Source organism: Thamnophis sirtalis, unplaced genomic scaffold, assembly GCF_051295495.1.
Source record: "Thamnophis sirtalis isolate CommonGarterSnake01/CBP01778 unplaced genomic scaffold, rThaSir2_p1.2 scaffold_4, whole genome shotgun sequence".
In the NCBI taxonomy this organism is placed as follows: domain Eukaryota; kingdom Metazoa; phylum Chordata; class Lepidosauria; order Squamata; family Natricidae; genus Thamnophis; species Thamnophis sirtalis.
In genome coordinates, this window is record NW_028261384.1 from 121,056,759 (window position 1) to 121,083,604 (window position 26,846).

The 26,846-nt window shown below is 42.3% G+C and overlaps 2 protein-coding genes across 8 annotated transcripts; one reads left to right on the forward strand and one right to left on the reverse strand.

Moving 5' to 3' along the window:
* Positions 1 to 4,602: 4,602 nt before the first annotated feature.
* On the forward strand, positions 4,603 to 10,243 carry LOC106550521 (dual specificity protein phosphatase 14). 4 transcript variants are annotated; one of them, XM_087714029.1, is made up of 3 exons: positions 4,603 to 4,659; positions 6,841 to 7,017; positions 9,286 to 10,243. In XM_087714029.1, exon 3 carries the CDS (start codon positions 9,291 to 9,293, stop codon positions 9,930 to 9,932), a length of 642 nt encoding a protein of 213 aa, XP_087570155.1. In that variant the 5' UTR covers positions 4,603 to 4,659; positions 6,841 to 7,017; positions 9,286 to 9,290; the 3' UTR covers positions 9,933 to 10,243. The 4 variants fall into 4 exon arrangements, with proteins under 4 accessions (XP_087570155.1, XP_087570154.1, XP_087570153.1 ...); XM_087714028.1 differs by lacking the exon at positions 4,603 to 4,659 and adding an exon at positions 6,593 to 6,688; XM_087714027.1 differs by lacking the exon at positions 4,603 to 4,659 and having other exon boundaries at positions 6,718 to 7,017.
* A 4,860-nt stretch (positions 10,244 to 15,103) lies between these two features.
* HIRIP3 (HIRA interacting protein 3) lies at positions 15,104 to 26,322 on the reverse strand. Of its 4 annotated transcripts, none has more exons than XM_014061893.2 (7): positions 26,206 to 26,322; positions 24,417 to 24,537; positions 24,160 to 24,316; positions 20,025 to 21,583; positions 18,313 to 18,487; positions 17,543 to 17,641; positions 15,104 to 15,656 (listed from the first exon to the last, which is right to left on the reverse strand). In XM_014061893.2, exons 1-7 carry the CDS (start codon positions 26,289 to 26,291, stop codon positions 15,511 to 15,513), a joined length of 2,343 nt encoding a protein of 780 aa, XP_013917368.2. In that variant the 5' UTR covers positions 26,292 to 26,322; the 3' UTR covers positions 15,104 to 15,510. The 4 variants fall into 4 exon arrangements, with proteins under 4 accessions (XP_013917368.2, XP_013917367.2, XP_013917370.2 ...); XM_014061892.2 differs by having other exon boundaries at positions 20,025 to 21,586; XM_014061895.2 differs by having other exon boundaries at positions 20,025 to 21,586; positions 24,417 to 24,573; positions 26,206 to 26,318.
* Positions 26,323 to 26,846: the final 524 nt, after the last annotated feature.

Below are 26,846 nucleotides of genomic sequence, written 5' to 3' on the forward strand. Positions count from 1 at the left end.
GGCTTTCCGGACATCACAAACAATTGCGGCTCTAGGGTGCCGCACCCGCCCTCAACGGGCCAGGCATTCCAGAATTATGTGGAACACACACACCCACACACACCAGGGGTGTCTCTCCCACCACCAAAATTTGTTTCGGGATTGTGTACCAATTTTGTGTACCAATTTTGGTTGAAATTACTTGAGGGGCTCCAGAGTTCGAAGATGATCTGGGGAGTGCTAGGTACTCTCTGAGCTAGTTTGTTGGCTTGCAGATGTTTAATTACCCAACTAGGAAACATCAGTGATAATGATTGTGGGGTTTGCTCCCTGTTTATACCCTTACACTGATGGTGTTATCTAGCAGGGTAAAGAAATGCCTGCAAGAAAAACAACGAAACTAAGCACCAAAGACTTCACAGTTCAGCCCACAGAATATTCTCTTCTATGTGCCTGATCTGTTAGCCTAACCATCGTAGCCCATGTTCTAGAAAATCATTGGTAAGCCTACTGACACACTATCGCAGCATCATTAGCTGACAATGTATTTTTTTTAAACTCCCTTCACCACAAGCACTTTAATTCAGATTTAAAAAGCAAATGCTTTTGTAGGGAAGTTATCATCTATTAAGGTAAAATAAAACCGCCTTTGCTGAGATCAAATCCTGGTGGTGATGACATAGAAATGTCTATATATGGGTATTTCCTTTCACAATTCAGAAGTGATTGCTGCTGCCTTTTTGAGGAATAGTTCTGGTTTGGTAGTTTCCCACTGTAAAAATCTCCATTTCTACCCCACTCCTGGGAGAAGGATATTGTAAAATCCCCATTCCCTCCCCCACCCTACCCCACTAACTTGCTTTCCAGCTCTCTTCTCCTGTGCAGGGCAACAGAAGAAAACCCAGCCAATCAGCTGGGACTCCGATCAACTGGAACTCAGAAGGCAGAGAATAGATGGGGGCGGGATGAGTCAGAAGAGGTATTTACTGGTTCTCCGAACTACTCAAAATTTCTGCTACCGGCTCGCGAGAATCCGTCAAAACCGTCTGAATACCACTTCTGGTCCCAACCAAACTTGAGGGTTGGTAATGGGTGGTGGTTCTATAACATGACTGGCTCAAGGAATTCTGGGAGTTGAAGTCTACAAGTCATAAGAAGACCATGGTTCTCCACCCGTGTTTCAGAAGATCTCTCTCTATTGAAATAAAACTTTGTTCTGTTAAACATCTGCTTGTACAATAAGAATACAGGTAGTCCTCGACAAACACCCATTCATTTAGTGACCATTCAAAGTTACAACGGCAGTGACTTACAACCGATACTCGCAACCATTGCAACATCCCCACCAATGGTGGGTTCCTACCAGTTCACATCAGTTTGGTGAAACCGATAGTGGAAATGGTCGCTGGGTCGCTGAATTGGTAGCTCGCCACACCCCTGAGCCAGTTCCCCGGTTGCCGAGACATCTTTTTTTGACCTTTTAAAATGTTCTGCTCATATGCAGACCTATTTATAGGCAATTGAGCACACGAAGTGAGAGTGTGCATGCAAAATCATGCATACACCGAACCGGCAGTAATGCTGGAAGAAACCTACCCCTGATCCCCATGGTCTTGTGATCAAATTCAGGCACTTGGCAATTGGTGTGTCATTACAACGTTTGCAATGTCCCGGTCAGTATACTGTGTTGTATCTTAACAGATGTGCAAAATTACACATCTTAACGACATATCCAGTTTCTCTTGTAGTGAAAAAAAATAATGGTTTTAACATAAATTACCTCATTTATACAATTTTTTAAAGTGCATGCTTCTTCTACTTCAATGGCAATTTGAAGATGAGTGGACTTCAATGCCCAGAATTCCCCAGCTAGCTCATAAGAAAAATCTCCAAAACCATTGTAGAGAGTCAACATTCACCTATCCTCCTAGAGCAGTGGTGGGTTGCAGGAGGTATGCCCCGGTATGGGCGTACCGGAGTCTGCCCGGAGCATCGGATACCATTCCAGTACGGTGCTCCGGAGGGCCCACCCACCTGTCCAGGCTCCTTACCAGTCTTTTAAGTCTTTGGCACTTCCGTGCACCTGCACGGCAAGTACAACACCTGTGCGACGCTCCACTGATCACCTGGAGCATCGCGGAGGCTCATGGAGGGGCTAAGACGCACACACATGCTGCACGCGTCCATGTGGACGTCGTTGGGCTCGTTCCAAACGTACCAGTTGGAACGGGATCCGGAACCCACCACTGTGCTAGAGACTGAAATATTTGGAAGGATATTAAAAGAGGCAAGATAGAATATTCCCTCTAAAGGATAAATGGGGGGTGGATCTTAAGGGAGGCAGGAACCAGCCCCAGTCTCTCTGCAAGCAGAGAGGTAGCATTTAGCCAGTTCAGACAAGTTTGCCCGAACCAGTATAGGACCTGCCCACCTATCCCGGCTTTATGCCATCCTATTTAGCACATGTTTGAGGTCAGACACATGCACGGAAGGTGCATGTGTGAGTAAAGTGCTTGCACATAAGGGTGTGTGGGTGGCAAACTGGTGGTAACAAAATATGAAATCCACCCCTGCCCAAGCGGAAACTGAGAAGGCCAGCTTTTAGAAATGCAGATTTGGTCATCTATTCAGAAAGATTGGGTCAGATAAAAACTTCAGATAAGCAACAAGCCAAAGATTGACAAGATTAGCTCAGACAAACACCTAGGATTTGCATTTCCCCTTTTGCCTACAGAGCCAGCCATGACCCATAGAAATAAAAAAGGTATAAGACCCCACCCTCCTGTCCAATCCATTTTGTCAGCTGTCCCAGAACTGCACGCTCTGTGTGTGTTGGTTCTGTTCACTAAACAGAATCTTTCTTTCCAATCAGCCTCCATTTTATTCCTGGCTTGGAACTGGACTTGGGTATTTTTTCCAACACCCTATTAAGGGAAGACCTCAATGGCACACATTTTGAACCCTCTAAATCTTTTCATCAGACAAGATGTTGTTAAAAATAAGTTTCCAACAGCTAATTTCATGCTACTTTTTAAAGGGAGATTCCCCACTCTTCTTCATCCCTGAGGATGCAGCCCTGAAACATCACACTACAAAACAAGGTTATCTGGCTGTATTTACACGTGGCAGTAAACCATCATATGGTTTGTCTGGATGCAATTGTGTATATCTATGCATTATTAGTTTATTGACTAAACCAAGGGTGTCAAACTTGCTCATCACGGCAGCATCACATGATGTATTGCGAATTCCCCCCCCCCTTCACTAAACCGGGCATGGGCGTGGCTAGAATATGATTTATCCGGCCCACGGCCCGTGAGTTTGACACTCCTGGACTAAACCAAAATTCACACTGTCCAAATATATTCTATTCATCAATTTAGCAATTTTCCTTCTTTATGATTATCCCAGGGGTGAAATCAACTTATCTTCACTACTGGTTCACAAATGGGAACATATGCACCAACTCCATGCATGTGAAGGACCTTATGCGCAAGTGCAGTATGTCAAACATGGGACATAATGATATCTGGGCAGGTGGGCCGGGGCCTTCCGCCACCACAGTTACCCGTTTGCCTGAACCGGATAGAACCGGCTGAATTGTACCACTGATTATCCTCTCCTTGTGAGTCCTCATGTTAATACTTTTCATTTTATTCTCTAATATTAATACTCTAGATCAGGGGTCTCCAACCTTGGCAACTTTAAGACTTGTGGACTTCAACTCCCAGAATGCCTCAGCCAGCAAAGCTTGACAAAGCTGGCTGAGGAATTCTGGGAGTTGAAGTCCAAAAGTCTTAAAGTTGTCAAGATTGGAGACCCCTACTCTAGATCAGTGTTTTTCAACCACTGTGCCGCGGCACACTAGTGTGCCGTGACATAGTGTAAGGTGTGCCGTGGGAAAATTACTTTATATATAGTCAATATAGGCACAGAGTTAAATTTTTTTAACATTTTCTAATGGTGGTGTGCCTCGTGATTTTTTTCATGAAAAAAGTGTGCCTTTGCACAAAAAAGGTTGAAAAACACTGCTCTAGATCACTTATTGCATTAAATAATTATGATAATTCTTTGTCCCTACAGGGAATCGATTTACTCAATTTTACTCCAGCAACATTTTGAAGCTTTCTCACGGCAGTGTTTTACATATTATTTGCAAGGAGGCAGTTTATTCAAATAAATACAGTAGAACTCTCTAATATTTTAGGGGTGTGGGGCATATGATCTGTAAAAAAAAGTAAATGTTTCTCCATGTAAGAAAGTGGGAGGAAAGAGGTGCTGTGCTGAGTCATGCTTACCGTAATAAGCGAAAGAAAAACCCATCTTAATTACTAACATGATATATGACTTTGTACTCATGAAAACTCACCAGGCAAATTTTAAGATTTTTGAAAGGAAAACAAAAAATGCAGGCAAGCTATTCTGACTGCAATTTTACCATACAATATTTCTATTTATTGATAGAATTGCAATTGGAATAACTCAATTGCAGCTGCTTTTGGAGTTTAAGGGTATTTACACAGTAATCACAAAGTTTGCTCAGAGAAGGTGGAGCTTAGAGACGGAAACCTAGTAAACAAGAAATCTACACAAGAACTAGTTGACAAACTATCTGAGATCTAGCTTCCTGTTTCCTGTAAAGACAGCACAATATTTGGCTCCTCCAAGCCCACCGGAAAGGTAAAAATGGAACACTAAGCTATCTGGTAAACTGCCTCTAATCATAGAGGTTCTATTATTGTCATCTTTTTCTTGCAAAAAAAAGAAGAACTTATGGTTTGGGGTAAGATAAACTTTAGGGCTTAGAACTACTGAATTCCCCTCCTCAGTCTTTGTTGCTTTAAACTCTGTATATTCAGTATCTTTTTTAAAATGGGTAGTTCTTACGATTCCTGTAGATAAGTTTCTCAGATGTGGCAATTTAAGGTGGGTGAACTTCAACTCCCAGAATTCCGAAGCCTGCTCTAGATCATATTTTATTTATAGTATAGTACATAAGGCAGTGTTTTTCAATCTTGGCAGCTTGAGGATATGTGGACTTCAACTCCCAGAATTCCCTAGCAAGCTTACTTCTCACTGTAGCATAGATCCCCGTGATTTCCCTTCCAACGTTTAGTTATTATTTAGAAACATTTTTCCAGAACCAGCTTCCATTTTGAGTCCTACATTCTAGACCTGCTAGCTTTTCACTCCCATTGCATAGCAGCTGGGAATTATGGGAGCTGAAATCCAACTCAGCTGGAAAGCACTGAGTTGGGAAGGGCCTGGTCTGTTGGATAGTGTTGGGTGTTAAGACTGATTCACCATCCCTCAAGGCAGCGTTTTTCAATTTAGCAACTTGCAGAGATTTGTAGATTTCAACTCCCAGAATTCCCGTCAAGGATTCTGGGAGTTGAAGTCCATACATCTTCAAGTTGCCAAGGCTGAAAAACACTGCTCCAAAGGCTGCAATCTGGTGCCTTTATTTAGGATGACTCATAAGCGTTAACACTTTTGTGAGCTATTAAAACCCAATTTTTTATGCTCACAATTCAAGACAAGTCTGGTTCACAATTGAAAAAAAATTATTGCAAAGAAATTGAAGAAGCGGTTGCAAGCACAGCCTCCCAGATTCTTCCCAATGGCTTGAATACTAGGAGCGCAAAGACAGATTTCAAGTAATACAATTTATACGTTTCTACTCATCATACATGACGCTTAATCCTTCCCCATTTTCTTTGAAGTTATTTCAGCATGACTTTTCCTGCAGACCCCTTTTTTCTTATCTGTGCTGGCAGATGTTTACCATCTCGCCATTTGGTGTCCTTGTCTGTATTTCAGAGTCAAAAGAATTTTACAATGAAGAAAAACAGTGCCAAGAGTCTCACACCTTTGTGTTACATTTTACACTTTATATGGAAGAGTGACTTGTTATTTATTTCCTTCACTTTTCTGGTGTGAAATATGTGGGATCAAGAAGGGAGAGAAGGGCAGTGGAACAAAAGAGAAGCTCTCTATGTTTGTGTGTGTGTGTGAGAGAGATGCCCCCAAAGGAGATCACACAGAAACTTCATTCATACGTGGGCGAGGGGTGGTGGTGGTGGTTCCCTTACTTTGGGTTATTCGCACAACGTGCTGGCCTAAAACGTGGTTGGCGCTGCAAAGCTAAGGATCAATATTCACTGTTGTCCATCCTGCCAGCAGATGCTTGCGCAGGAGAGCTGCAGGAGGACTGCGGTCTGGGGAAAGTCCCCACCATGCAGGCTAGACTACCCTATGTCGTACAAAACAGAAAATCAATTGCAGATGGGAGGTTCTCTCCCCACCCCCCGCCCTTTCCTTTAATCTTTCGGATATTTCCTGATGCTACAGATTAAAACCCAGGGTTTTTTTTTTCTCCTAGATTTGGGCTATTTTCTTTCTTTCTTTCGGGAGGTTTTTTTTTTTTTTTTTGCAGTAATCATGCCTGCAGCTCACGTCCCCCTTTTTTGCTGCCAGGGAAGGCGGGGAATCTGGACCGGAAGCCGAGGAGGGAGGAGGAAATCCGTGGGCTTTTTTCAGTCCCGCCTGCGCGGTCACCTCCGCCGCCTCCTCCTCCGCGAGCTCTGGCTTGTGTCACGGGCGCTGACGGCAGCAGCCACCTCCGCATCCCGTCGCCATGGCAACCTTTTGTTGCCTCCAACGCTCGAGTGGTCCAGCCGAGGAGGGGGGCAGCAGGGGCGGTATATAGGCAAGGCTTTGGGTGGGTGGGGGGAACCAGGGAAGGAGAGTCCAGTTCCCCACCCAGAAAAGAGGAAGGCTGGATAAATCCTGCGGGAAGGAGAGGAGCTGGACCGCCAGGACAGAAGAGATTTATTATATTGATTAATATCAATTGTACAGACGCTGCTTATACAGAGTTCGGCTGTTTGGAAGCAGGAGAGGAGGAAGAAAAGGCAAACCCATCTGGAAAGGGAGGAAATCTTCAGCCTTCTTCCCCAAGGAAGAGAGCAGATTTCTTGGCCCAGAAGAGTTGGGAGAACTGCCCTGAAAGTCTCCGTTGAAGAACAGCACTGACTGGTAATGTTTTTCATCTTTTTCCTGCAAAACTGGGCATTGAGGATGAACTGGAGTTGCTGTTTTTGTAAATTCAGAAATAATTATTTCTAAGGTGGAGCCTTGGGGAGGAGAAGGGGATATGAGGAGGGATGAGGAATTGAATATTTGGGGGTGGGATGCCCTTTGAGACGGAAGAACATCCAATGAAGGAATTGGTGTGTGTGTGTGTGAGAGTGAGCTTCCCTCAAATGCTGAGAGAGGCTAAGAAGAAGGGTGCATGCATCATATTTATATATTATATAAATGGATACACCATATACATTTAATAAACATGTTGTGCTTAGCTGAGGTGGGGAGCAGATTGACTTGTTTTGACATTGTGACCCAACTATAGTAGCTACCATGCCTTTACAAGACTTGTAGCCACGTACTGTACAAAATATGAGCAGAGAATTGCTCAGTTGCTGTTGGAGACTATGACAGCAGCACAACTCAGCTAAATCTTGACTAGATGAGTCCTGAAGGAAGGAGAATTGGAGATGAAGCATTTTTTAAGGGCTAAAAAATGAAGGAGACTTGTAACTGGGCAAAAGTCAAAATGGAGTTGGAATGACTGCTCAAAAAGTTGTGGTAAACAAAGGAGGTGGGTTTTGGCAAGCCTCTGCTGAGGTGAAGCTGTATTCTCAAACTGGCATCTAGAGCACAAAGCTGAAAGAGATGGGCAGCTGACATTGGGCAAACTTACATGTATTTCGTTTTATTTCTTATAATGTTTATCGTTCGCCCAACATTGCAGAGATAGCTATATCTCGGGGAAATTGTATATTAATTCAGGGGTTGAAATAAAGTACATATATACATAAGTGAGTACGGTCTGCATTGTTTAAAGTTTGAAAATTAGATAATGCAGCATCATAGATATATCTGTGGGGAAGAAAGTTTGAAACCAGGAGGTTTTGAGGGAGATGGAAAATGAAGGAATAAGGTAACTGTCAGCTGAAATCAGAATAGAATCTCTGTAGATGAAACTAGGAGGGAAAACTTGGCAGGGAAAACAGCGTAAGTAAAATTGGACATTTTAAAAGCAGCATATTTATTAGATATGCAAGCATACCTGAATTTAAAAGGGGAGACTATTTTTTTCAGAATTTGGGCTGTGGGATTATGGTACAAGATACAAGTTTCAAGGTAAATGGGAACACAAATTGGCTTGCTGCACTATATCCTATTCTTATATAAAGAACTATAAATAGGATCATATTCTTAAACCTGCTATCCTAAAAGACCTTGGGACATTCAGAGACATAATCTAAATCTCACCAGACCCCGACCTTCCTTTTAGGGTTAACAACTGGGGCAGGGAAGCAAAACCTATGGGGAATAGTGAATGCAAAGTTGACTTTTCTTCTCCTGATAAAAGGTAAGGAGAGCCTCTGGTGCAAAAACTGCCTCTCTCCCTTTGCACCAATCTTGAGGGAATATGAGTCACAATTTAGCATCAGAACTTTCCCCACCCTGATGTTTGAGCCCATGGCTGTGGTGGTGAGAGAAGGAGGGGTGAGAGAGGTGGCTGAGAAATGCGCATTAACAATCCAGGCTGGGGTGAATCCTAGGGATAGTAGAGAATCCACTGCCCCTTTAAGAGGCTGTCTGCTCCCTCCCCCATTCCTCCATTTTCCCATCATCTCCCATCATCTTCCCCCCCTCCTGCGCATTATTCCTGCAGCATCATAGTTTCTAGTTCCTTCCTCGCCCTCCCCTCCCTGTCTAGCCTAAGAAGCAGGGGTCCCCTCTGGACGTCAGCAGCTTCTGGAGAGCTCCAGAGGAATGACTGAGGTAGGATATGGGGAACTATTTAGCTTTGCAGAGAAGTAGAACTTGCTGGTGTTTGGATTGACCACCCTTATTTCAGGCCTTCATGTATTTATTCCTGCCTGTTCCTTCTCACTTCATTCTTTCTGTTCCACCACCAATTTTGTTCTGCTTCATCATATTGTTTGCTGACTGCAGCTGATTCATCCATTGGTTTTGTTGGCTCCAAAATCTGTTTCTAACTCTCCCTCCTACCTCATCCCATATCTCTGCAGGTTACATGCTCCTCTCTTATGAAAAACAACAGCAAAACAATTTGTTAGAATAAAAAAGAGTTATAGCTCTGCATTTGTGGGGCAGGTCAGGTTTAAGACATGAGAAATCAGAATATTAACATTTGATTGTTAAAAGTGTACCAATTCTTAAGACTTTGCTTCTTTTCTTTTACTCTCGCTCACCCCCTACCCCATCCCTTAGCTGTTATGTATGCTGAACCATCCACCATGAATTTCCGGAACCATGGGTTCTTTCGCCGTTCTCCACCCACTTCGGTGGCGAAGACATCTCCTGCTGCCGGGAACACATTGTCGGTCTTAGGAGGCATTGCTCAAATCTCTCCTTGTCTCTATCTCTGCTCTGGCAATGCTGCGTCGAATAGACACATGGTGTACTCCCGGGCTGTGACCTGTATAGTAAACGCTACCATGGAAATCCCCAATGCCAACTGGCCAGATATTGACTATGTGAAGGTGCCTGTTCCAGACCTCCCCCATGCTCCACTGTCTTTGTACTTTGACTCCGTGGCTGATAGAATACACCAGATAGGGAAGAAGAACGGAAGAACTCTAGTCCACTGCGTGGCAGGTGTCAGTCGGTCTGCTTCCCTCTGTATTGCTTACCTAATGAAATATCATCGGTTGAGCCTCTTGGATGCTCACGAGTGGGTGAAGAGCCGGCGACCGGTTGTAAGGCCCAACGTAGGTTTCTGGAGACAGCTCATTGAATATGAACGCAAGCTGTTTGGAAAGAACACCGTCAAGATGGTGCCTTCACCCATTGGGTTGGTCCCAGATGTCTATGAAAAGGAGACCCGTGGGCTGGTCCCCTTGTGGAATTTGCGATAAAGACTATCATTGATGTGGGCTGGGGGCCACCTTGACTTAGAATGAAAAAGTTCCACCATGTTAGGATGTTTAACAGAATTGCTCAGTGTGGTGGATCTTAATAAGAAATTCTGTTAATGGTAGTCTTTTTCTAAGACCTTGCAATATGAGTACAGTAGATCATGGAAAAGACATGAATTGCTTGAACTTTTCAGTGTGATAGACAATGATGTTTGTTATCATCCTGTCAAACATTGCTAAGAATCTGTATCTTGCTTACAGTCTGAGATGAGAAATGGTTAAACACACAGGCAGTAAAGATTACTATCTAACGCAGAGACTCCAAGGTCTTTATAAATTAATATTTGCATAGTAAGGAGAAATGTCTTTCCCCCCTTTTCCCCCCTTCTGCTTCCAGAGTTTCAGAAATCCTTCCTTAGGTTTGTTTTAATTTGAATAAGCACAGTATACTTTCATTTCTGAAGAGTTAAGCCCTAAGGTGATGTGAATTAAAATAATGATAGACTCATAGACTCTAAATCACCAGTAGCCAAGAAGCTGCGGATGGCACAACTATCAACAATAGGTATAAGATGCCAACTCTACAAGGGAATGTTATTTCATACATACATTCACTAAGCAAGTTGCAACTTGGCCATGGTATGCCACTCTTGTGGGGAAGATAGAAATTTTTGAATATTGGCTCAGGTTACACTCAAACAGGGTAGAGATGTAATTGGAAAGGGATTGAAGAACAAATACGCCAATCAAGCCTTCTTCATACCCCTTGTTAAGATTCAACTGTATGTACCAGGGAAGCTTTCTCAACACACTGCACCTTAAAAAAGAGAAAAAGAAAACACCTTGAAAGTTAACACTTTCACAGTGAGGTGACAAGTGCGACTTCAAAAATGTTTAAGGATGCACAGTGAACAAGTAGTGTTACAATTTGGTGAGAGCAAGCAGTCCTGTAGTTTTGATTATGTGATTTATAGTATTTTATAACAAAGAGTGAAGCCTTTATAATAATACAAAGGTATAAAATTGGAAGATATATCTAGAGTTGAGCGAATATCAATTGAGGTCTAAGTGTATCATGGTGTTTCTCAAACTTCGCAGGTTTAAGATAAGTTGACTTCAATTCCCAGAATTCCCCATCCAGAATGGCCATCTGGGGAATTCTGGGAGTTGAAGTCCACATATCTTAAGTGTGCTGCCAAGGTTAAGAAACTCTAGTGTAGTAGAGGATATCAAATAGGAGGTGGGGTGTCCAAACCGGACAGCATATCAAAATGGTTTAAATTAATTATTAAAGCATGTGTTTGGACAACATATCCATAATAATTATGGGAAGATGTAATAAAAATGGAGAAAAAAAATGAATCAGATTCCCTTTAGATATGTTGAAATGGTAACTCCCAACTTTTATAGTCAGTATGACCGTGATCAGTTGTCATTCCAGCATACTGAGAGGCAGTACCATGTTTAAAGAAAGATGTCTTAAAAGAACTCTATTAGGGACAAATTCTGGAGTAAAATGTCAGGTTAAATGGAAGAAGCCCAGATGTGTTTTTGCATAAACATCACATAAACATAGTCAAATCTATAACCAATGTGGGTCTATGCTTATGAAAGAAGTGGCTTAGCAACATTTCATAACTGTATTTCTCTGTCCAAAACAAAGAATATAGTTTCATTCCCATCTTGATTGTATTAACTTTTCAATACAATTGCTAACTGGCCTTTTCACAAAACAGTATCTTACCGGTAAGCTTTATATGGGAGTTGAAGTCCACATTTTCACTGAGATTGAGAAATATTGGGATAGGGCTGTGATGGTGAACCTATATCACACGTGCCAGAGGTGGTCCGCAGAGCCCTCTATGTGGGCACACGTGCCATCGCCAGCTGCTCTTCCATGTTCCGTCACACGCATGCGCACTGACCCGCTGATCTGACATGCATGCGCACCAGCCAGCTGCACTCTTCTGGGTTCCATCGTGTGCATGCTCGAAGACCAGCTGGCTGTCGTGCATGCACGTGCTGGAACCCAGAATCGAGCAGCTGGCCACTGTGCATGCGCACGATGGAACCAGGAAGAGTAGCTGGCTGGCGCCAGCTGTTCTTTTCTGGGTTCTGGTGCTCCAGTGTGCACGAGCATGCCTGCCTGCATGCATGCACACATGCGCACTCCAGTTTAGGCGGTGCTGAAAAGGTTAACCATCACTGGTATAGGCCATCTAAGCATGGCATTCAGAAATTATTTCATTTATATAAATAGAAAATAGTCTCTTCCCACATTTACAATAAAGAAACAGAGGATAGAACGTTTTTTTGGAAGCAAAATTGTTATCGTAGATTTTGCTTTTTAATGGATATGTAACAGCTTGGATATCTGCCATGAAAAATGTTTCATGTTGGCATTTTACATGTGGACGGGGATATAATATTGGGGTGACTTTTTTGTGAGGAAGAAAACTCAGACGGATTATTTTAAGTTTTAGTTTGTACAATGTTCTAGCACTTCCTGCACCATAATTATTAGTGCCTGCAAATTTGTCTAGTGAAGAACAATGGCATATAAATACAAACTATTTGCATAAAGCTACCATTACCATTCCCCCCCCCCCCCCCCGATATATATATTTTAGTTGTTCAGGCAGTGGCAATAACAGAAGGGTTTGGGACTGAAAGCCATGACTAGAAAAGATTCATCTATCAGAAGGAAACACAAATATCCCCAAATATCAGTCTATCTTCCTCTCTCTCATAGTATTTACTTCTTTTAATCAGAGTTCAGAGACTAAATAGGGACACATCTTTGTAATATTTGGATAGTGGTCTTAGACATATCCAGGAAGTCACCAGAAGACAAGCTCAATTAGAAGGAGAGGTTATCTTTTTACCTTCCCAAAATGAATGGGTGATTAATTATAAAACCCTTTTTAAGACTGAATATGGCATTAGCAAATCTAAGAATTGTGCAGGCATTCAGAGCATACTTTCCTTCCAAAGTAACTTTTGGGTTGGATCCACAAGTAGAAAGAACTTCAAGAGACTCCTAGGAAGTATTTGCTCCAGAGTTTTCCACACAAGCTGGTCTTCCTTTAAAATGGTAAATGTGTGTATATAATATCTAAGGCTCTGCTTCTTAGCCTTGGTCCCTGAAGATGTGTGGACTTTAATTCCCAGAATTTTGGAATTTGAAGTCCACACATCCTCAAGTCTCAAAGGGTTGGGAAACGTTGATCTAAGGTCTCTGTATACATTGTACATAGAAAAGAGCTGTCAATATAAAGGTTCTGATGTCTTTTGACTTCAGTGACAAAAAGGTCTATATACAAATAAAAAAAAAGTGAACCAGTAGCTTCTTGCAGCATTATTGCCAGTTTTATGGTGGGTGTATATATTTTTTTATTTACAATTTTTATATATAGGATATATATATATATATATATATATATTGAGTATCACTCAGGGCAGATAAGTTGTTTGTGCAGAAAGTTCCATATTTAATCCTTGATAACTTCAGTTATCTCTTCCTGTGACTGTGGGTAGTCAAAACATATTCCCCATATTGGATCACCAGTACTCTTTGAATGAGGTATAGAAAGTGATTTTAAGGAAAGTGATGTTAGAATCATCAGGATTAAATAGACAAGGCCTGGCATACTGTACCAGGTAATTTTGTCTTAAGAAACTCCAAATTCTCACCCCACCTGAACTCTTGATGGATACAGGGAGCCCTTAACTTAAAATCATTTTTTTAGTGACCGAGGTTACAACAGCACTGAAAAAAGTGACTTTCGACCCCGTCCTCGCATGTATCATTTGCAGCATCCCTATAGTCAGGAGCTCAAAATTTGGCTGGTTAGCAAATGGCGTGAATTTACAATGATTGGAGTGTCCCAGGGTTATTTGATTGCGATAGATGATAAGATAGATAGATAATAGATAGACAATCAAGACAAATTCTTAATGTGGGGAAGCCAGATTTTCTTAACCACTATGGCAAAAAAGATTGTAAAATTAGATGCAACTCACTTAGTAGCCACCTTGCCTAGCAATGGGAATTTTGATTCCAATTGTGGGCATAAATTGAGGACTACCTGTGCACATTATCTTTCACACCTAATTGAAACTGGTTAAGAATTGCCAAACTCTTCTTCCTCTCTAAATATTGAGAGATTTAACAATATTTAAATATTGTTAAATAGAATCTGAATTAGCAAGGTCTAAATAGTTCCAGCCAGACCCCTGTAGATATATAACATGCATGGAAACACCTAACAAAGTGGAAGTCGTTTTCCTGTAGGCCAATTTTTTTAAAGTTGGAACCATTAAGATGTGTGGACTTCAGTTCCCAGCATTCCCCAGCCAGTATGCTAATCCCATACTATCCAATAGATAGAAAATTCCCCACCCAGTTCCTTCTGGTCACGTTTATTGATGTTATGTTGCAACTACATAATAGAGAAATGGACTACTGTGGAATCGTGCACTAAGAAAATGGCTGCTACTAAGAAGTTCATGAAAGTTTCATTTCCCAGGTTAGGTAGCCTGTTGCATTAAACTTAGCAAATGAATCTATTTAAAATAAACTATAGCAAGGCAGCCATTTGAGAGATAATTTGTTCATTATATAGGAAATGATGCTTAATTAATCAGCAAATAAAGTAAGAGTTGGAAGGGATTGTAAAGGTCTTCTAGTCCTGCTCAAGCAGATCCTATACCATTCCAGGCAAATGGATATCCAATTTTGTATTGAAAACCTCCAGTGATGGAGTACCCACAACTTCTGTAGGTAAGCTAAGTTCTCCTTAGTTCCAGATTGGATCATCTTTGATAAGTTTCCACCTGTTACTTTTTGTCCTGCCCTACTTTCTTTTCTGTGACAGCCCCTCAAGAACTGAAAGAAAGCCATCATGTCACCCCTAATCCTTCTCTTCATTAGACTAGAAATATCTATTTCCCTTAACCGTTCATTGTATGTTTTAGTCTCCAATTGCCTAATCACTTTTGTTGTTTTTGTAAAAAACTTGAAGCTAGTACATGCAAAAGGTGAAAATGCCTACTCTTGAGTTTAAAGTCTAAAATGTATTTTATTTAACAAATATAAACCTTCATTTTCATGAAATCTCACATGTACAGAGATAGTGACTCAGATCACATAGCAATAGGGACATGAAATCTAGCCAAGAAAAAGATTTAATCTTCAGAAAACGGAAGGAATGCCTCATAAATGTATTAAGGAAGTAATACTCTACATTTTTACAAGGATAGTTCAAAATGATGTAATGGCAAAATTGACAAAACTTGTTAAAAGGGAAAAAATGGATTTCCTTCTGTGTCCATCTTCAGAAAATGTACTTTCAACTCAGGCACTTCTGTTCTTGACCTTTGGCCAGGGAAAATGCAACAAAAACAATAATAATTAAAAAAATAAAGATAACGTACCAGGAATTAATTTTCTTTGCATTCTGACCAGAAGGGGAAAAAAAAAATAAAAGAGGGTCCTTTGTTTGATTAATTAAACCACTTTTTCCTCTCCAAAGATCATCAATGAAATCAATGAATCCTGGCCTCTTCCACCTCAGAGTCAACCGCTTTCCCCATCTGAACTGATCACTCCTCGAAGATGGGACCAGTCTGTGGCGCGACGGCGAACGGCCGGCTCCTCTGGCGAACTGGGCAACTCCTGGGGCTCATTGTAAAGGCTCCAGACGTTGCGACGCTTTGGACGACCTGCGTGGAGAGAAGGGGGGAAAGTTTTCTAGATGCGCTAAAACGGTGCCTCTATTGCATAGAAACTGGTGGGCGCCTCCGGATTAGACTCACTTACTCTCCATCGCCCTCCGAAGGCCATGAAAGAGAGATTGAGGTTGTTCTAAGCAGTTTTCTTTATTGTTCCTCACCCCTAAAGAGGAATATTGCCAAACTAAAGCAGGCTACTTGCACCACGAAGCACATGTAAGCACACAAGCGCAGGTAAGTCATCAATTTACATCAATTTATTTAATGACCGTTCGAAATTACAACAGCACAGAAAAAAGTGACCAATCTTCACGCTTATAACTGCTGCAGCACGCCCATGGGTCACATGATCAAAATTTGGGCCCTTGGCAACTGGCATGTATTAATGACAGTTGCCCTGTTCCACGCCCATGGGATCACCCTTGATCACCTTCAGCTGGCTTCTGACAGACAAAGTCAATGGCAGAAGCCAGATTCACTTTATGACTCCATGATTCACATAACTACAAGAATTCACTTTACCACCAGGGAAAATTGGTCGTAAAATGAGGCCCAACTCAATAACACCTTGCTTAATAACGGAACTTTTGAGCTCTATTGTGGTTGTAAGTCAAGGACTGTCCGTACTCTGGGAATTATTAGGGAGCAGTTGTCTCCACCCTCTTTCTCCCACATACAGAGTATATAAACTCCTCCGTCTTTTGTTCATCTTTTGCACTCCCTCCCTCCTGGGCATCTGGATTACATTCTTTCACCCTCTTCCAATGTGAAAGGCCTCAACTCAAAAGTTCGCTCTGCACCCAGGCAGAATCAGCCCTCCTCTCAAGGAGCCGAAAGACTGTTTGCCTGGAATCTGAGGGATGGTAAGAAGGCCCCAGAATCACTGCAATTGCTAAGTTGGTACCATGGCTGTTAAGTGAATCTGGCTTCTTTGTTGATTTTCTTTGTCAAAAGGTTGCAAACAGTGATGACATGGCTTTGGGAAACAGCAACGGTCATAAGTATGAAACAGTTGCCAAGCATCTGAATTTTGATCCCATGATCATGGGGATGCTGCAAAGATTGTAATTGTGAAAAACGATCAGAAGTCACATTTTTCAGTGCTACTGTAACTTTGAAATCACTAAATGAACTGTTGTAAGTCGAGGGCTACCTGTAGACCCTACTTAACTTCTCATGCTCTTTTGATCTCCTCTCCAATTTCCTCTGAGAGGTAAATAAAAGAGATTTTTTCATTAAACAAAGCACAGTCTCAATAACATTAGCATAATTATGCAAATGGATAAGACGCTGAGCTTGTGAGATCAGAAAGGTTGGCAGTTCGGCGGTTTGAATTCCTAGCGCTGCATAGCGGAGTGAACTCCTGTTACTTGTCCCATCTTCTGCCAATCTAGCAGTTCGAAAGCACGTAAAAAGTGCAAGAAGAAAAATAGGGACAACCTTTGCTGGGAAAGTAATAGCATTCTGTGTGCCTTCAGTGTTTAGTCATGCCAGCCACATGACCACGGAGATATCTTTGGACAGTGCTGACTCTTCAGCTTTGAAATGGAGATGAGCACCGCTCCCTAGAGTCAGGAACGACTAGCATATGAGGGGAACTTTTACCTTTAATTATGCAAAAATGGGATGATTTGCACCTTTGCAGGAAATTTGGGGGGGGGGGGAGAGAACAAAAGACACACCCTGATCTCTGTATAAAACCAGAACCCAATCAATATATTTGCATGGTGAGTGGAATTGCATTATTTGCCATTTTTCCAGGCTGCCATCTTATGGTATTCCCAATATTCCCAAAGTGCTGGAGAAAGACTCCGGCATCCTAATGAAGCACCTGGACTTTTATATAAGCCAGTTCCTCCCCTCCACAGCCACTTTACCTTCCGTAGCAATAATATTGTTGATATCAAGAGAAGCCACTTCGGCTGCTTCTTCCCGCTTCTGCTTTAGTGCTTTGCACCTGGCCAGAGATGGAGTTCCTGAGGAAAGATTGGTTGGGGCGCTTTCACATGTCATTTGAAAAGTTCACATTTCAATTCAAACCCAGATTGCCTTAGCACAAATATAATTTCTTTGACAACAGCTCAGTTTATTTTATTAGCCACCCAGTAAGGTTTTCATTACTGCATTTATCACTTGGTGTGCCATAGCAACTCGGTGAACTGTAGCCTATTCCAGAAGCCAGGATTAAAAGAAACAATGGCTTAGCTATCTGCGATTCTAGTACCTTTTCTGACGCAGCTCCCTACAGAGGTTCACATACCGTAGCTCAGCCTAATAGTAATGGTTGAATCATGTTATTTATTTTATCCCACCTTTACTATTTTTATAAATAATTCAAGGCAGCAAACATACTTCATACTCCTTTATCCTCCTACTGTATTTCCCCTCCACAACAAACCTGTGAGGTGAGTTGGCTGAGAGTCAGTGACTGGCTCAGTCACCCAGCTGGCTTTCATGCCTAAGGTGGGAGTAGAACCCATTGCCTCCTGATGATTGACCCAAAGTCACCTGGCTGGCTTTCATGCCTAAGGTGGGAGTAGAACCCAGTCTCCTGGCTGGCTTTCATGTCTAAGGTGGGACTAGAACTTGTCTCCCACTTTCTAACCTGGTACCTGGCTACGCCTTACATCAACTACCATTAACTAACCTTTTATGCCAAGACTTCCCAGCTCTGCTTTGAGAACCTCTATCTGAGCTTTGCGGGAGTGGCAACCTGCCAGGAGCTTTTTGTAATTCCGATGCACACCACATTCCCGGATGTAGCGTTTCAGACGTTGAATGGAGGGATGCTCCTCTTTCTTTCCAGAACGATGCTTCTTATCCTACAGTTGAGATGGGTTAACAACCGAGCTCACAATAAGCTTTCCATGAACAATCCCGAACTATCAGAGAAAGGCAATATTTATTTTTTAAAGCAATTCTGCAATATTTCACAACCTTGGCAGCTTTAAGATGGATGGACTTCAACTCCCAGAAGCCCCCAGCCAGCCCTGCTAGCTGGGGAATTCTAGGTTCACCCATCTTAAAATTGCCAAGGTTGTAAAACATTGCTGCATAGGTAATCCTTGACTAACAATAATTTGTATTGTGGCTTAAGTTACAAAGGTCCTGAAAAAAGTGACATAACCATTTTTCACACTTACGACCATTGCACATCCCCATGGTCATGTGATCAAAATTCATGTGCTTTTGGCAACTGGCATCTATTATTTGACAGTTGCAGTGTCCTTGGAGATCATGAGATCAGCTTTTGCAATCTCCTGACAAGCAAAATCACCGGGGAAGCCTGTAGATGTGCTATGACTGCAATTTCCAGAATTCCCTACCAGAAAGGAGGCATTCAACAAACTTCCTTAGAATTCTGGAACTGGACATTTGATAGGTTTGAGGGGTGTGTGTGCCAAGTTTGGTATGGGAATTCTTTTTTTCCCTCCCAGACTAAGGACCAGTTTGCATAACTTGTTTAAGGGGATATCAGAACGAGTGTGGATGGCTTGGAGAGAAATGGCCTGGCTAACATGGCCTTTAGTGCAAACAGATTGCCCTGTTCACTTGTACCCTGAGTTGTGTTGCAGAGGAACAGAAAATGGGGATACTGGTGAGAAACCTCATCAAGTAACAACAGGCCTTCAAGTATTCAGCAGCCAGGCCAATTTGACTCAGTGGTGTGTGGACTGTGTTCTCTCAAATGCGTAGAATTGCTACACAACACAAACCTTGCGGTAAAGGTAGCTCTTCACTTATGAACACAACTGACCTGAAAACTTCTGTTGCTAAGTGAGACATTTGTTAAGTGAGTTTTGTCCCATTTTAATGATATTTCTTGCCACAGTTGTTAAGTGAATCACTGCAGTTGTTACGTTAGTAACACACTTGTTAAGTGAGTTTGTCTTCCCCACTGACTTTGTCAGGAGATTACAAAGGGTGATCAAATGACCCTGGGACACTGCAACCGTCATAAACATGAGAGTTGCCAAACCTCTGAATTTTTATCATATGACTACGGGGTTGCTTCAACGGTCATACGTGTGAAAAATGGTAATGGATAAGTCATTAACATTGAAAGGTCATTAAATGAACTGCTGTGAGCCTTGCTTGTCGAAAATCCCCTCGGAACATTGCAAAGGGCAATCAGTTGGATCCCGGAACACTGCAACCATTGTAAACACATGCCGGTTGCCAAGTGCCCCAATTTTGTTCACACCACTGTGGGGATGCAGCAACGGTTGTAACTGCAAGGACCTGCTATGTCACTTTTTTTCCAGTGCCTCTGTAATTTCAAATGGTCACTAAATGAATGGCTGTAAAGTAAAGAAAACACATGTTTTTTTTTAAAGTCCCCATGCGGATGTCCCTTACCTTTCCAAGATGTTGCTGCCGAGAAGTAGTGGGCTCGTCCTCTTCTGAGCTGGAGTCCTTTTCCTGGCTGGACTCCTCCCCTTGTTTCTCCTTGGTAGCACTCCTCCTCTGGAGCTTTTTCGTCGTTCTCTGCTGCTGGCTTTGGATTTTTTTCTTTCCCTTAAGCTCACTTCCTGAATCTTCAGAGCCAAGAACGGAGATTTCTTTACTGATGCTCTTTCTCTGTGTCTTCTGAGCTCCTCTCTTCCTCAACGTCTCCTCCCCGTGACTTGAGTCAGACTCAGAGTCATGCTTGCTCTCCTGTTCCAGAGTCCTCCTCGGATCTCCATCCTCGCTCTTCTCTGACTCGCTTTCTGACGGGGGACTTAGAGCCGCCTTCTTCGGCTGGCCTCGATTCCTCTCGCCTTGAGGTCCTCTCTTCCTCAACGTCTCCTCCCCTTGACTTGAGTCAGACCCAGAGTCATGCTTGCTCTCCTTTTCCAGGGTCCTCCTCGGATCTCCATCAGATTCGCTCTCTGACGGGGAACTTATTAGAGCCTCCTCCCTAGGCTTGTCTTGATTTGTCTTGCCTTCACTGCTAGTGGGAATCTGAAGCAAATTCTCCTCTGCTTCCACGCTCTTACACTCCCCTGACTCACTTTCAGATTCTTCACTGGTGGACTCCTGAAGCTTTTGCGCCATTTTCTTCACTTCCTCTGGTTTCTTCATGTGCAGATCTTCTCTCGGCAGCTTCTTCTGCACCCCTCTTTCTTTAGGCTGTCTTTTGGGTTTGGGGTGATTTCCAGTCTGCTGGCTCCCTCTTTCTCCCCTGGCCCTCTTTGCTCCCTCTTTCTTCATTGGACTTTGACTTGCAGAATTCTCAGAACTGCTCCCTGAATCCTCTGTAATTCTACTCTTCCTCTTGCCTTGGCTGTCTGCCATCTTCTTCTGCAAATTACATTTTTTATCAGAACCACTTCCTGAGTCATCCTCACTCTTGTTTCCCTTTGAACCCTTCTGGGTTCCCGGACCCATCCTCTGCTGTGCTTTATTAGTACTGAATGGCTTCTTCTCTTCACTCTCGCTCCATTCTCTTTTCTTTTCAGAAATTTCTTCTACCTCTGACAAATCAGTTTCTCCCTCTGATGGGCTCCTTTCCTCTCTTTGCTTACTCATTGTCCTGATTTTTGCTTTGCCTTCAGTAGCTTTAGACCCTTTGTCCACCTTTTTCTTGAAGTCTCTTTGCTTCAAGCTGTTCCTTTTTATGGCCTTCCTCTGTCCTTTGACCTCCTCTTCAAGGTCACTCTGTCCTGTGTCGGTGGTGGTCTCCTCAGATTCACTCACCCCCCTTTTCTGGGAGCCCCTGATCGTGCCTGGCCCTCTCTCCCGTCTTGCCTCCTGAAGGGATGGTTTTCGTTTGCTCTTTGTAGTTTCCTCATCGCTTTCAGACTCATCACAGTTATTTCCAGCTCCAGAGTTTTCTTGATCAGAAGAATCTGAGATCATACTGCGACGTTTTTGACTCTTGTAGCATGGCCTCTTCTTAGAATCAATCCCAGAATCCTTTTCATCAGAACTGACTTCTGAAAGACAAAAGAAAAAATTGACAAATAGAATCATGTTAGGGAAGGACAACTGTTATTCTAAAGTTGGAGAGGCCAAGTCCTGAATTTCAAAGCTTTGGATGCAGCACCTGGCAAGCCCCCAAAGCTGCCATTTTAACGTGACAGAAAGAGATTTTGAGAACATGAGAATGAATTCTTTTCTCTCTCAATTGTCTTAATTTTGAGTGCTAGTTTTGTCTAGTGCAAGCAACTAAGGTCCCTTTATGACTTGTGGACTTCAAGAATTTAGGAATCCGCAAGTCATAAAAGAGCCATAGATCGCTACCCCTGGCCTAGTGGTTAAGGCACTAGGCTAGAAAGTGGAGACCATGGTTCAAGTCCTGCCTTAGCCTTGAAAGCCGGTTGGGTGACTTTGGGCCAATCACAAGATGATCTCAGAGTTCTAGTCCTGCCTTAACCATGAAAGCCAGCTGCGTGACTCTGAGCTAGCTACTTTCTCTCAGCCCAACTCCCTTCGCAGGGTTGTTATTGTGGGGAATATAAGAGGAGAAAGGGATTATCTATGTTTACTGTCCTGAGTTATTTGTAAAAATAATAACGACAGGATACCAATAAATAATATAACAAAAATAAATCCCCTCCCCACTTTTTATCCTACATTTGCCCACTTCTGATATTCAATCCTTAGAATTCCAGCTAAGGCTGACGAATCCTTATGAATCTGTCGGGTTACTTGTGGCGAATAAGTTGTTTGTTGATGGGAATATATCTTCAATTTTGGAAGTTCAACTCCAAGTTAAATATATGGCCTGGACAACACTCTTTCTTATCATTATGATTGGTCACTTATTTACCTACCTATAACCACTGGTTATCTAGTTTTCATTAGGCTCCCTATTTTTCTTTTTGGTGTCCCCCCCCCCCCAATCATTTCTGTTTCACTCTTAAAATTGAAAAGCACATACAAAAAACTTTAAGAACACAGAGGGAATGGAAAAGCTGGACGTTAAAGGTAAAGAGTTCAATGGAATCAATACAAGAATAACAACATCTATAACAGAAAAGCAGAGGCAATAATTTATGAGAAAAGTGGAAGAAAGCAACGGCTCTGATCTGACTCTAGCAACCACTTCATCATCCAATCACCAACCCTTTCCAATCAAGTGCTTTGGGATATATTGAAGTGAACTCCCTGAATGCAATGCTCAGCCAGCAAAGGGTAGAATATCTATCCCTTCCAGATTTGCTTTAAATTCCATAAAGCATAATCAGTTCAAGGCTTATAGGATTGTTGGTCCAAGATATTTGGAGGACAACAGGTGGCCCATCTCTGGGTTCAATGCAGCCTGACATTTGCTGAATTGGAGCCCGGCTAGAGGCTCACTTGGAGCAGATGGAGAAGGATGATAAAACAGCAAGTGGATGGTACTATATTGATTCCAAATGCAAATGAAGACAGTTTTGTATCACAGTCTCACAGCATTCATTTAGAAGATCACCATTGAAGGATGAACTTTAGTTCACTTACATCTCTCTGGATTAAGGCAGAAATACTCTGCACAAATAAAGAACAAAAAACACCCCAAACAAAAAACAGACCTCTTTGCCCTCACATCCTAGCTTCCCATGGGCAGATGTGAAGGGTTTGGCACATATATACTTAACACACTCAATGATTCACCTCGCTATCTATTGCAAACTGTCATCAAGGTCCTATCACAGAGATATACTCAAAGGACATTAACTCTCATAGAGGGTGGGCAATTTTCAGGGAAATTATGAAAAACCAGTCTAATAAAAAAATCCTCTCTCAGTCGAACACATCTTACAGGTGTTTTATTGCGGGGATAAAATTAGAGCAGCTCTCAATTTATGGCACCTGGGCTGTTAGAGCTCAAACAGGCTGAACATGCAATGAATAAATGATAATAATCCAATCTAGGGCTACACACCAGCCAATGAGTCTTTAGAAGAGCATGTAAGGCTGAAATGGGATGGCTTGGTTTATTGCTACTTACCAGCAGTCAGACATTTGCATGCTGGTGGTAATGAAGGAAGTATCAGAGTCCCCAAAGCTTACCGACTGGTTCTCTATGAATCTAATTCTCCATTAAAATCATCTGAATTGGGGGTCATCACCATCTCTGATAGTAGAAAATTAATTATTCAATACAGTTTTTATCGGACATAGATTCCCCTTGATTGAATTTTAGTGGATAACCTGAGCTCTAGGTAAAGGAGGAATAAAAAATATCTACATATCCCACACCATGCACCCCAGAGATAGCACATATCTCTGGTGTTTCTATCCATTTGACTTCAGCATAAGAAGTCAAAACCTCAACTGCTGTGGTCCTTACTCATGGGGAAGTCCCTGCTGCCTATTATCTTTTCTGTATCTTTTCTTTACACCATATATAATAGATTGCTTTACAGCTGCAGAAAAAGATAGGAAAGCCATTTTTAATGAACATTTACCAAAATTTGAAAATAACTGAAAGGCCCAGTTTATCTTTAGCTTCTACCAGTTCAAAAAACAGTGTTATATTGGATAGTACATGCTAAGCACCATCACATAAAAATACAATTACCTAACTTCTTTTCAATCTTTTGCCTTTTCTGCTTCTGTTCACTTTTAATCTCACCCTCCAAAGTATGGGAGATACAAAGGGATCTTTTGCGGTCTCCAGATTTGAAGGAATCTTGGATTTCAGTCCTTAATTCTACATTGCTTGGGAGTGGATCAACCTGTGATGCATAACATTAAAAAAAGTTATAAACACATGGATCGATTTCATTCTTTACCAAGACATAGCACGTATGTTTTCTCCCCTCCTGAAACCAGCACCTTTATCTGGACCAGTTCTTCCTCTACCAGTTGTTTGAGTTGCTCCTTCTCCTGTTTGGATAGATTCTTCAGCCCGACATCGTCAAGATACTTCTTCCGAATGATAGCATGAGTGAGGATACTGCAACAGACCATGAGTTATAACGTCAAACAGCATCTGCTAAGCAACCACAAAATATGCCTTTATATGGTATGTATGAAGAAGAGCAAGGATGGGGAATCTGTGATACTCCAGAAATTCCTTTTTCAAGCTGCCTTATAATATTGGATGGGGGAGAAGAGTTCAGAATATCCATAGGCCACAAGCTGGGGCTCACCCATATTTCTATCTATAACATATCCACCCAAATACATATCTACAGGCCACAATATGGGCCCCAACTGAATTTGTCATCTAAGTCCAGGATTTTTTTAAACCATAATCTCCTACATCTGCTCTCCTATTTAAGCTTCTCTTTCAGAGATGTAATTTTTCAATTCTCCCTTTGTAAATTATTTAGGAAATACATGGTGATGTACGATTCTGGAACCAATGTTGACATCCAGGGATCACAATTTCCACCCAGAAGGCTATGCTCAGTCAACATCTTCCAATATAAGCCCCTTTTCTACCAGCATGCTGGTTTTTAATTGTTATGCCAAGGTGATACTCATCTTCATCACTAGTTGCCAAAAGATTATTATTTTTATTTATTTAGTAACTTAGAACTGCAAAAAAAAAAAAAATTACTACCAACCTGCCTTCCATTGAGGACCTGTACACTGCACGAGTCAAAAAGAGGGCTTTGAAAATATCTACAGATCCTGGACATAAATTGTTTCAACTCCTACTCTCAAAACAACACTATGGAGCACTGCACACCAAGACAACTAGACACAAGAACAGTTTTTCCCCCAACGCCTTCACTCTGCTAAACAAATAATTCCCTCACCACTGTCAAACCATTCCCTAAGCCAGCATTACTATTACTATTAGTCTCCTATGGTTCCTATCACCCATCCCCTCCCACTTATGACTGCAGGACTGTAACTTTGTTGCTTGTATCCTTACTATTTATATTGATATTGTTTCCTGATTGCTTATTTGTACCCTATGACTATCATTAAGTGTTGTACCTTAGGACAGTGTTTTTCAACCTTTTTTGTGCAAAGGCACACTTTTTTCATGAAAAAAATCACGAGGCACACCACCATTAGAAAATGTTTAAAAAATTTAACTCTGTGCCTATATTGACTATAGGCGGGTGTTTTTCCCACGGCACACCTTACACTATTGTCACGGCACACTAGTGTGCTGCGGCACAGTGGTTGAAAAACACTGCCTTAGGATTCTTGATAAATGTATCTTGCCTTTTTATGTACAGGGAGAGCATATGGAACAAAGGTGACTGGCCTACAAAAAAAAAGGCACCCAGTCGGCTTTCATGCCTAAGGCAGGATTTGAACTCGGTGTCTCCTGCTTTCAAGCCCGGTCCCTTCATTACTAGACACACACACACAAACACACATTGCCTTTAGGGTGATAGAGTCGAGAGCTGAAATATCGCCCCCGAGCTCCAAACACTACCGTATTTCTGCTTCTCCTAGTCGGCATCCTCCAGCCATACGGGACGCTACATCACCCATAGTTCACAGCCGGTCAGGGGATGATGGGATTGCGGGCAAGTCTGCAGGTGCAAACGGTTCTGGAGGTTTTATGTACTGCACAGTAACCATCGCTCTCGGCTAAGGAGGCTTCAGTTCCTTCACTCCCTCCCTCCCTAAGGAGAACCCGGAGCCTGAGCCGCACCTGAGATCGGGGCTTCCCTGGAAAAGCCTGGAGACAAAATCCCGCATCTTTTGCTGCTGCTGCAGCTGCCCATCAGCGCCTGCCATCCTTTCCCGCCAAACGGTACCTCCCCGCCAACGTAGCCCCTCCCTCCGCAACGTCTCATAGTAATGGTAAGCCCAACGGTGTTTATAAAGGCAAACGGAACGCGCAAGTGCGATCTCTTTACCGCACGGCCTCATGGGAGATCATCTGCGAGCCAATGTGGGCGGAGGGCCTGCCCTGCAGGTTTCTTGGGAAATGTAGTTTTTTCCCCCGCTCTGGAGCAAGGCTGCAGCGGTCTCCTTCCCGCCTTAAAATAATCTGGGTCCCTGCTGAGTTTTTCTGAGACTCGGCCCCTTGGTACAAATAAAAATTGAAGAGGTTATTGGCTGAACTTTTATTTATTTGTGTGGTTTTGAAAGGACCCCTGAAGGATTAGAGCATACACAGAATGTAACCTAATTCAGATTTTGTTAAAACTGCTAGATAAAAACTTCTAGGCAAATTGCCAAGTTTAGCCTAAAGTAACAAGTGGGTTTTGTAAAATAACGGCTTGCAACTTGAAATGTGTATTCAGCACTTCCTAACAAATCTCTGTTTTATATGCCAGAAAATGTTAT